Here is an 11,047-nt window from a genome sequence, read left to right as displayed (position 1 = left end):
CAGGCTGGTCTGGAACTCCCAACCTCAGGTGATCCGCTCGCCTCGGCCTCCCAAAGTGCTGGGATTACAAGCGTGAGCCACAAGGCCCGGCCCGTATTTTTAAATAATAGGCATTTTCTGCTATTTCTTGCATTTTCAGTTATGGATAGTATGTGCTGACTTCCTTCTGTGGCAGGTGAGGATTTATGTCTCATAGAAGCCACTGCCCCCAAATTCACTTTCTGGGGGAGTGGCTTCTATGAGACATACATCCTTATCTAATAATGCTTGCATTAGTTAATTTACAGTAATTGATTATATTAATTTCACAGAAATCTCCATTATGTTAATGTTTGCATTATTCTTTCTAATAATTACATTATTGCACACGTTAATGTAACATTCCCATCACGAGGACTAGGGAATTTTGTGGAAGGGCTTTGGAATCATCAGTTTGAAGGAAGGGAGGCTCTTTAAAATTAGCAATTCCAGAGGAGATGCCTTAATTTTTGCAGCTGAGGGATACCCATTTCTAACCAAATAAGACTAAACAAAATATAATTTGTGTCAGTACTAGATCTATATGATTTATTTTCTTGGACTTCTTTTATTTTTCTTTGAGGCGGAGTCGCAGTCTGTCGCTCAGGCTGCAGTGCAATGGCTTGATCTCGGCTCACTGCAACCTTCGCTTCTCAGGTTCAAGCAATTTTCTTGCCTCAGCCTCCCAAGTAGCTGGGATTACAAGTGCGCGCCATCATCCTGGCTAATTTTTTGTACTTTTAGTAGAGACAGGGTTTCACCATGTTGGCTAAGCTGGTCTTGAACGCCTGACCTCAAGTGATCTGCCTGCCTCCCAAAGTGCTAGGATTTATAGGCGTGAGCCACACTGCACCCACCTATTTTCTTGGACTTTTTAAACCCTGGAATTAATGCATTCACTCATTTAAACAGCATTTACCAAATTCCTTCTATGCTCTTTTCCTGAAACGGGGGTACAGAACTGAACAAGACAAAGTTCCTGTTCTCTTGGAATGTACAGGTTGGAGGAAGGAGATGAATAAATGAAGAGAAAATAGATCAGTGATTAATAAATAGTATGAAGTAAAGTACAGTAAGATATGGAGAACAGAAAGTGGTGGAAGGAAGTAGCACAGACTCCTGGCTGTTTCTCAGTATCTACTCTCCCCTAGCCCAACCCCTGCCCTTTTAAAAAATTAATAATAGAATCTTTGCAGTTTGTTGTGGCCCCCGCACTAAATCCTGGACAGTGGAAAAATGTTGGCATATTAGTGACCTGGAAGTGACCTTAAAGGAGTGCTGGAGAGGTTGTTACCTTGTTTCTAATTTCTGCTTGCTGGAATATGGATGTAATACCTTGAGTTCTTGGACTATGAGGTAGAAGGCTTATGTTGATGATGGTGGAACAAAGAGAAGTAGCCTTGGTTTCTGACACCATGGAACACCCCACTAGGAACCCTGGGCTGCCCTTCCCTGGACTTCTTTTACATGTGAAATCGCCTTCTAGTTTAAGCCACTGTTATATGGCTTAAACCTACAATTTTAGTCAACACAAGGGTGAATATTTCTTCTCTCTCTCACTTGTTTATAGTTTTTCTTTTAGCTATCATTTACTAACTACCAAATTATTTGCCAGAAGTGTAAATTTTCTCTGTGATTAAACCTGTTAATCAGTTTCAGTTTCTTCTTTTGGAGTTAATCTTTCCAAAGTCCTAATTCTCTTGCTTCAGTGTGGACTCGTTCTCTAAGATGTCATGGCCGTAATTCTGGGATCTCCTTTTACTGATATGCTGGGGAATCTCATTCACCTCTTGGTGGATCCTGTTTCAGGATGTTAAAGCTTTTTTTTTCTCTCCCAGATTTTAGCAGAGGGTATTGAAGCTTGTATCTCTAATGCCTCTATCCTTCTAACCCTCTTGATTCTCAGTTTGGATGGGTATAAAATTCTATGTTGGAAATATTTTTTTCTCATTTTTTTTAAGGCAATGGTCCACTATATTATAGTTTCTAGTGAAAAATTCATACCATTCTGAGTGCTGATAGTTTGTATGTGACTTATTTTTTACTCTCATTGGAAGCTTTTGTGTTTTTGTCTATGTCCCTGGTATTCTGAAATTTCAGAATGATGTGCCTTGGAGAAGGTGTTTCATCTATTGTGCCTCATTCAGTAGACATATGGACACTCCTCAGTATTGAAAAATATATTGTACTTACTGGATTTTTTTCTTCCTGTGTTGATCTCAACTTATGTTGTTCAAACATGTGCCTCCACTTGATTCTCTAATTTTCTACTTTTTTTTTCTGTTTTCTGTCTAGTTTTTTGGAGGAAAATACCAGTTTTATCGTATAACTATTGAAATTTTAAATTTCAACTTTCACTGCATTTATTTCCAAGAGCTTCTTTTGTACTCCATTCCCAGAAGGTTAATGTATTTTCCTCTCTGTTTTCAGAAAGAGTATCCTCTTTTTGCTTTGTGAATTCAGTATTTCTATCTCTTTGAGGATGTGAATTACTGGTGTTTTATTTTTAAAATAGTTACTGTTTTAGGTCTTCTCCCAGCTTTGTTTCTGTTTTGTTCAAGTTGTGTTACGTTTTCTACTTATGTTCTGCCTTTGGTACTAAAGTTTTTCTTAAAATATTTTTGTGTTAATGATCATTGGGAATCAGCTTTTTTTTGGAGACAATAAAAAAAGTTGAAAGCTCTTTGCACATGAGTGGCACCTGTTAGTGGGCTCCACTGTAGGGTTTCCTGAGTAATCTCTTTTTGAGGTGACCCTCCCACTCCATTATTATCTGTCATTTCTCCTAGTCTAGTCTGTTACCCTTTGTGGAAACTTCCAGTGTCCAATGTGTCCGGTATAAACCTTGTTACAGTTTCCTGTGACTGAGGAGGAAAGGAAGCTGGCTCAGTATTTGATACTTGGTAGATACTTTCCCCTGTATATGGTATTCTTGCATGTGGTTCAACTTTTGAAGACTATATTAATTAGGATAGGCTAAACTGCTGTAACAAGTACAGTTGACACTCCGTATCCTATTAATTAGGATAGGCTAAACTGCAGTAACATATACAGGTGACACTCTGTATCCATGGGTTCTGTATCCATGGATTAAACCAACTGGAATAGAAAATAATTGGAAAAAAACTAATACAAATAAAAAAATACAATATAACAATTATTTGCATGGCACTTTCATCGTATGAGGTATTATAAGTGATCTATTATTATAATTTAGTTGATGGGAAGATGTGCTTAGGTTATACGAAAATACCACATCATTTTATGTAAGGCACTTGAGCATATGTGGATTTGCGTATCTGCAAGGGTCCTAGAACCAATCACCCATGGATACCAAGGGATGACTGTAGAAACTATATATTGTCTCAAACACAATAGGTTTTTATTTCTTATTCCTTAGGAATCTGAAGTGGGTTTTCCTGGTCAGCAGTCACCTCTTTATATGGTGAATTAAAGATGCAAGCTTTTTCTGCCTCCTGACTTTGCTATCTCTGGAGTCTCTTCATTAACTGCGTCCAGCCAGCAAAAAGGTAGAGGGAACATCTAAGAGGAAAATGCTTGTAAGTAGTGAGGAATAAAATTCATAGCTAAAACTTAGAGAGGAACAACATTGCTAAGTACTGCTAGGTGCCTAAGCCAATCTTCTATTCATTTTCTCATGGGTTTTAATTATCCTCAAAGCTCTCTGAATTAAGTTTTGTCTCCATTTTATAAAAGAGAAAACTGAAGTTCTAAGAAAGAAACAATTTTCTCACGTTCACGTCTGCTAAGTGGCACAGTCAGGGTTTGAAACTAGATGGTAAAATCATTTATTTTTAAAAGATATGTGATTTTTTTTTTTTTTTTTTTTTTTTTTTGAGACAGTGTTTTGCTCTTGTTGCCCAGGCTGGAGTGCAGTGGTGCGATCTCGGCTCACTGCTACCTCCGCCTTCCGATTTCAAGTGATTCTCCTGCCTCAGCCTCCTGAGTAGCTGGGATTACAGGTGCCTGCAACCATGCCTGGCTAATTTTTGTATTTTTAGTAGAGACGAGGTTTCACCATGTTGGCCAGGTTGACTCGAACTCCTAACCTTGTGATCCGCCTCCCTCAGCCTTCCAAAGTGCTGGGATTACACGCGTGAGCCACCACGCCCAGCCAAGATACATGATATTTAAGGCAGTTTTAGATTTGTGATGGAAGAGAGCTTTTAAACGCATTGAAAAAGAATGTTTTTCTGTGACTTCTTTTTTGGTATAAATCCCTAAAAAGTCTCAAAGATATACAGGATTAAGTATTTTGAAAATTATTGTTGCATATACTGAACTTCTGACAAGAATTCCAAAGGATAGGTAATCCAAAACTAAATAAATCATACCAAAACATTGTTATTATTAAAATAGGCTAACATGATATAGAGTAACTGGGTAGTTATTTTAGATTAGAGAGACTAAGACAGGTAACATGAAGCATTTATCATAGGTACAAAAATGTATACAGGCACATCTTGTTTTATTGCGCTTTCCATTATTGCACTTTTACAAAATCTCAATAAACACATACAACCATCCATTTTTTCCCCTTAATTTCTTCCATTAGCGATTGGTTTAACCCAGGAATGCAGAATCCACAAAACGGAGGGCCGACTGTATATTGTTTTGGTTTGCCTGTTTTAGAACTGGGATGATTATTTAATTGACAGAATCATTGTACATATTTATGGGTTATATGGTGATGTGATACATATAACGTATAGTAATCAGATCAGGGTAATTAAAATATCCATCATCTCAAACATTTATCATTTCTTTGTGTTGAGAACATTCAATATCCTCCTAGCAATTTGAAACTACATATTATTGTTAACTATAGTTATCCTAAAGTGGTATAGAGCACTAGAACTTATTCCTCCTATCTAGCTATAATTTTAACAAATATCTCCCATCCTTCTCTTCCTCCTAATCCTTCCTATCCTCTAGTATCCTCTGTTCTACTTTTTATTTCTGAAATCAACTTTTTTTAAAGCTCATACATTAGTGAGAACATGTGGTGTGCAACTTTCTCTTGTTGGCGTATTTCACTTAATATCCACCAGTTCCAGCCATGTTGCTGTGAATGACAGGATTTCATTCCTTTTTACTGAATAGTATTTTCTTTATCCATTAATCTTGCTGGGCACCTAGGCTAATTCTGTATCTTGGCTATTGTGAATAGTGCTGCAATGAACATGGGGGAGGGAAGATGTCTTTCTAATATACTGATTTCTTTTCCTTTGGATAAATGCTCAGTAGTGGGTTATCTTATCTGCAGTTTCTTGAGGAAACTCCATAGTGTTCTCCATAGTAGTTCTAAGAGTTTACATTCCAAACAGTGTATAAGATTTTCCCTTTCTCTGCATCCTCACCAGCTTTGTTTTTTGACTTTTGTAATAGCCAGCCTAACTGGGGTGAGACAATACCTCACTCTCACTTTCCTGATGATGAGTGATGTTGAACATTTTTCATATATTTATTAGCTATTTGTATGTCTCCTTTGGAGAAATATCTGTTCAGATCATTTGCCCATTCTTAAATTGGCTTGTTTGGTTTTTATTGCTGGTGAGATATTTGAGTTCCTTGTATATTCTGGATATGAATCCCTGTCAGATGAATAGCTTGCAAATACTTTTTTTTTTTCCCCATTCTATAGGTTGTTTTTTCACTCTGTTGTTTCATTTGCTGTGCAGAAGCTTTTTAGTTGGACATAATCTCATTTATTTTTGCTTTTGTTGTCTGTGCTTTTGAAATCTTATTCGTAAAATCTTTTTCCAGTTCAATGTCTCAAAGCGTTTCCCTTATATTTTCTTCTACTACTTTTGTAGTTTCAGGTCTTACACTTAGCTCTTTGACCCATTGAGCTGAATTTTTGTATCGATTGAGAGGTGGGGGTCTGGTTTCACTCTTCTGCATGTTGATATCCAGTTTTCCTAGCACTATTTTTTGAAGAGACTGTCTTTTCCCTAATGTATGTTCTTGGCAACTTTTTCAAAAACCAGTTGGCTGTAGATGTATGGATTAATTTCTGTTCTATATTCTGTTCCACTGGTCTGTTTCTGTTTCTATTCCAGTACCATGCTTATTTGGTTACTATAGCTTGTAATATATTTTGAAGTCTGGTGATGTGATGCCTCTAGCTTTGTTCTTTTTGCTTAGGACTGCTAAAAGCAAATTCTTGATAAAGAAATAGACCTATTATTTATAAGATATTAAATAATATCTGATGGTAGGTGTAAGAGATACCATAATTTTGAAGTAGTGATCAAGGTAAAATAAATTTTCTGTATTTGCAACAACTACAAATAGAGTTTGACAGTATCTATGATTTTTATTGACTAAAAAGTTGCAGGTCCTGCTAATAATATTGTGGTTTGTTGCCTACCTTCTCAAACAAAGGAAATGCTTAGAAGTTGGTGCCAATGAAGATGGAACTTTTACCCATCCAAGTTATCAGACTCTGAATTTTATCCATAGACTCCTTCAGGATTTGTGTACAAACCACTACTCTAGAGTATATAACTAGGAATGGAAGTGCTAGGTCATAAGTTAAGTACATATTCATCTTTACTAAATCATGCCAAACTGTTCTATAAATGTATTTTCTTAATAGCAGTGTATGAGGTTTTCCTGACCAATTTCTTATTATTGCCCATCTGATCTGATGAGTTGTGAAGACACATTTTTACACCTCTTATAACAAACAGGTATTAGTTGAAGGATGGCGGGAATTATAAGACGTGGGCAAAAGGAACAATCGTGATGCTGTTCTTGCATTGTTTTTTTTTTAAAGGTCAGTCTCATGCAAAAGCAGGAGAGGTGTATCCAATGCTGGCCCAACTGGGTAGGAGGACAGCAGCTATACACGTAAGCTCTAGATGCTTAAATTTCCTGAGTGAAAACTTTCCAAATAAACACTGAGATGGAAGACTCTTAGACAAAACTCAGAGCCAATGCCTCTAACTTCCGTGATAGGTTTTTACCTCCAGTGTTGGGTCTTCTTTGCCTTAGTAGGAAACTCATCTGTCCTTTGAATCCCAGGGAGCAAGATAAATGAGGGATGATTATACTTTCTGCTTTTCCAATTTCCCTCAGATAGCTAATTCATAATTTACTCCCTTTGCTATATGTAACAGCAGTGTAAAATAGAAATATAAAATAACATAGAAATGTAAAAGTAACATAGCTGTAAATATAGATTTCATAGTCTTGGAAGTACCAAATCTACTTTAATAGGAAACACTCAATTAAAACAAAAATTTAAGTTGTTTATAGGGAAACCCTACCACATCTGTGACAGTACTAAAGAAACTGATTCTGGGGTTAGTGGTATGCAATTTTCTTGAGATAACAATATTTACAGTAAAGATAGTAAATTGGTACTGTCTCATTACCTTATAGTAACACAGCAATAGCTTCAGAGAAGATAAATATATAAAACTCTTAATAAAAAGAACCAGAATGTATATGTAGGCTTTTATTAGGGCAAACATTTCCATATCCGTAAAGATTTCATTAAAACAAATGGATGTCTCAAGTATCTTTGTTAAACAGGATCCAAAATGAAGTAAATATTAGTTAAAATTAATTATAAATAAAGACATTTCAGCATATAAACCAACAAATCTTTTCTAGATTTTTAATACCAGGACCTAACAGCATCATTTTCCAAGTAAGTGACAAATAACTAATGTGAAAACCATATTTAATATAGATGTCACAAATGACAATGTAGTTTTCCACAGTAAAGTAATATGTTAATTTTCATGAATGCTATTTGGTATTACAAAATAAATGTTACTGGACAAAAAACAAAAAACAAAAAAACAGGAAAACAGACATGATGGAAAGGTTGATAAAATATATTATTTAAAAATGCTGTCACAAGCATGGAAATGTTACCATTATCATTTGAGTACAAGAAAATGCTATAAAGCAAAGAGTTGTCAGAATAAAGTAGAAGAGATATTCTGAAACAAATGAAGAGTCAAGATCTTAAAACAGTGACAAGTATTTTTAATGTATGACAGATACTGAAATACCATGGAGAAAGTAAACACAACTAGTTTTTGAAGTGGTAGTTACAAAGCACAGATGTAGCCTTCAAAATGCAAGAAACATAGCAAATTAACTTACCACCTCCTTCAAATAAAAGTGAGAACCTCTTGGGAGAATTTAAGCACCATTAGCAGACACATCTTATAGCAGTTAATGAAATGTTTTGTACTTCAGTAGAAAACTATTTCAATGGTGAAAACGATGTAGGAATCAGAAGCATATTCTGCTGAGATACTAGGTAGTTGACACTTTCCCGAACTGGAAAAACATTTCAGAAAGGCATATAGAGTTACTGACTGAATCACATTTGTTCTAAAAATAATTCATGCCTAGTCAAACAGCTTACCAGCTGCCACAACTCTGGGATCCTCATGGGACTTATGTCTCCCAGCTGCACGACTATCTGCACTCTCGTTCCACCAGAGAACATGAACTGCAGAAACAAACCACAAGTAGTTTCTTAAAAAACAGGGCCTTAACAAATAAGAAATAACAGAAAAATGAATCAAACCAATCCTATTCTTTTTTTTTTGAGACAGAGTTTCACTCTTGTCACCCAGGCTGGAGCGCGGTGGTGCGATCTCAGCTCACTGCAACATCCGCCTCCTAGGTTGTAGAGATTCTCCTGCCTCAGCCTCCGGAGTAGCTGGGATTACAGGTGCCCACCACCATGTCTAGCTTTTTTTTTTTTTTTTTTTTTGTATTTTTAGTAGAGATGGGGTTTTGCCATGTTGGGCAGGCTGGTCTTGAACTCCTGAACTCAGGTGATCCACCCACCTCAGCGTCCCAAAGTGCTGGGATTACAGGCATGAGCCACCGTGCTTGGCCAAAACCATCCTATTCTTTAAATCAAAATAGTGATATCAAAAAGGTAAAACTAAATATGTTACTGATAAGATTTCAGAGGGATCAGAGACTTGCTAGAGAAATTGATAAATTAATCAAATTGGTTTTATAGATGAAGAAATAGAAGGCTGGAAAAGGGAAGTACTGAAGTCAAACAGAGGCACAATCAAGACAAGACCCAAATTTTATGATTTCCTACTACAGTTTCCTTTAATTTTTAAAAAAGCAAAATTATGAGGAAATTGTGTTTACTATTAAAAATTTACAATATACAAAGAAGAAAATTAAAAGTGGCATAATGTTAACAGTATAGAGAAAACGTCTATGGAAATTTATTGTATTTCCTTTGGAAAATATGAGTAAAATCAAATCAGGGTCTGAATGTATACTATAATAACAGATTTAGTAACAGGTTTTTAAAAATCAATAGTATTTTCTATGGCAATATTAATTTTTAATGGTTATATAAATTCCTCCTTAGAGAATCAGCAACTTATTATGCCAGCCCTTATTGTTGACTATTTAGACTATTTCCAGTATTTCAGTATTCTATAAAATACTGGAATAAATGTTCTTCTTGTACAAAATTGCTTATGAAGTTTTTATAATTGTAATATATAAATGTTAGATGTACAGGAAAATGCAGATAAAAAACTGTAATCATTTTATTTTTGGTGTATCTTTATTTGTGTATATATGTATTTTTATTTTTTAATTTTAATTTTATTTTTATTTTTGTGGAGACAGGTTCCCACTTTGTTGCCCAGGCTGGTCTCGAACTCCTGGCCTCAAGCAATCCTATTGCCTCGGCATCCCAAAGTGTTGGGATTACAGGCGTGAACCACCATGCCTGGCCTGAATTTTTATATATAGTTGTATATTTATACAAATAAACATATATGAGCATATTTGCTTATGCTTATATAAGTATATCATATGATGTACATGTATATTGATTTCTGTATTACACATGTATTAAAGGTCATACTACATTTCCAATGTTTCTTTAATGTAAACAATATTAACATAAACTTCATTTGAGCACAACTGTATGTTTATAATTATACTTTCGATGACAACTACTGATGTTTATTGAATGACAACTATGTGTCAGGCCTAGTTTTAAGCATTTTAATGTATTAACTCATTTAATTCTCATAATAATCTAGGTCCTCATAATAATCTATCATTTTATGGATGAAAAAACTAAGGTATGGTGAGGTTTACTTACCCAAAGTCAAAAAGTAAGTAGTATACCTGGGATTTAAATCCAGGCACTCTGAATCTGATTATTTCCTTAATATAAAGTAGAATTTAAGTTGAGAGAACTGAGAAGCATGTCTTATATATATATCTTTACATACAGTGTATATAGTATACACTGTCCTCCAGAAATGATGTACTGATTACCAATTCTCCTAACACTGAGAATGAATTTAAGATGAAAAAGTGTATGAACACACATTTTCAGTAGTTGTTTTTAAAAATAAAAGTTATATGTGTGCAGTATAGAAAATTAAGGTAGAGGCTGCGCATGGTGGCTCACGCCTCTTATCCCGGCACTTTTTCATCTTAAATTCATTCATTATTAGATGCCTGTCTCAGACCATATGTGAAAATAAAGTCAAGCTGGATTGTGTATTTTAATGAAAAAAATTTAATCCATAAAATTGGTAAAACAAAATGTAGATGAATTTATTTAATAATGTGGATTGGGACTATATTTGTAAGCCAAAAGCAAATGAAGAAACTATGAAGAAAAAAAAAAATCAACTTATGATTTTATTATACAAAGGCTCAAACTTTCTGGATGCCTGAAAATCACCATAAATGAAATTCAAAGGCAAAAATAAAAATAAAAATTTATGCAAAAGTAGACATGCACGTGGCTACTAAGTATATATTAAAGAAAATGCATATTAAAACAATAATGAGATGCCATTTATTTACCTAATAAAAGGCATACTTACACGGATATAGTATTAGGTCAGGAAAAAATAAGTACTCAAATACTGTGCAGGGTTTGTATTAGCTTAATCTTTCTCCAAAATTTGACAATACAAATAAAAACCTTATTTTTATTGTTTTTGCCAGTATTACTTCTAGAAAATATGCC

At 34.9% G+C, this 11,047-nt stretch overlaps 1 protein-coding gene across 2 annotated transcripts in view; it reads right to left on the bottom strand.

The window, feature by feature from the left end:
• Nucleotides 1-7,490: 7,490 nt before the first annotated feature.
• The window catches only part of LOC105529044 (protein NipSnap homolog 3A), a 13,227-nt gene continuing 9,670 nt past the window's right edge, over nt 7,491-11,047 (bottom strand). Inside the window, exons 5-6 of one of the 2 annotated variants that reach the window (XM_011966103.1) lie at nt 8,432-8,518; nt 7,491-8,343 (exon numbers count right to left, since the gene is read on the bottom strand). In XM_011966103.1, coding sequence (XP_011821493.1) covers nt 8,267-8,343; nt 8,432-8,518 — 164 coding nt within the window. In that variant the 3' untranslated portion in view covers nt 7,491-8,266. Of the gene's footprint in view, nt 8,344-8,424; nt 8,519-11,047 lie in introns of both variants that reach the window. The other variant, XM_011966102.1, reaches the window with a different exon arrangement.

Source organism: Mandrillus leucophaeus, unplaced genomic scaffold (assembly GCF_000951045.1).
Source record: "Mandrillus leucophaeus isolate KB7577 unplaced genomic scaffold, Mleu.le_1.0 Scaffold742, whole genome shotgun sequence".
In the NCBI taxonomy this organism is placed as follows: Eukaryota; Metazoa; Chordata; class Mammalia; order Primates; family Cercopithecidae; genus Mandrillus; species Mandrillus leucophaeus.
Note: the sequence above shows the minus strand (reverse complement) of the source record. Positions and strands in the feature narration are given on the sequence as shown.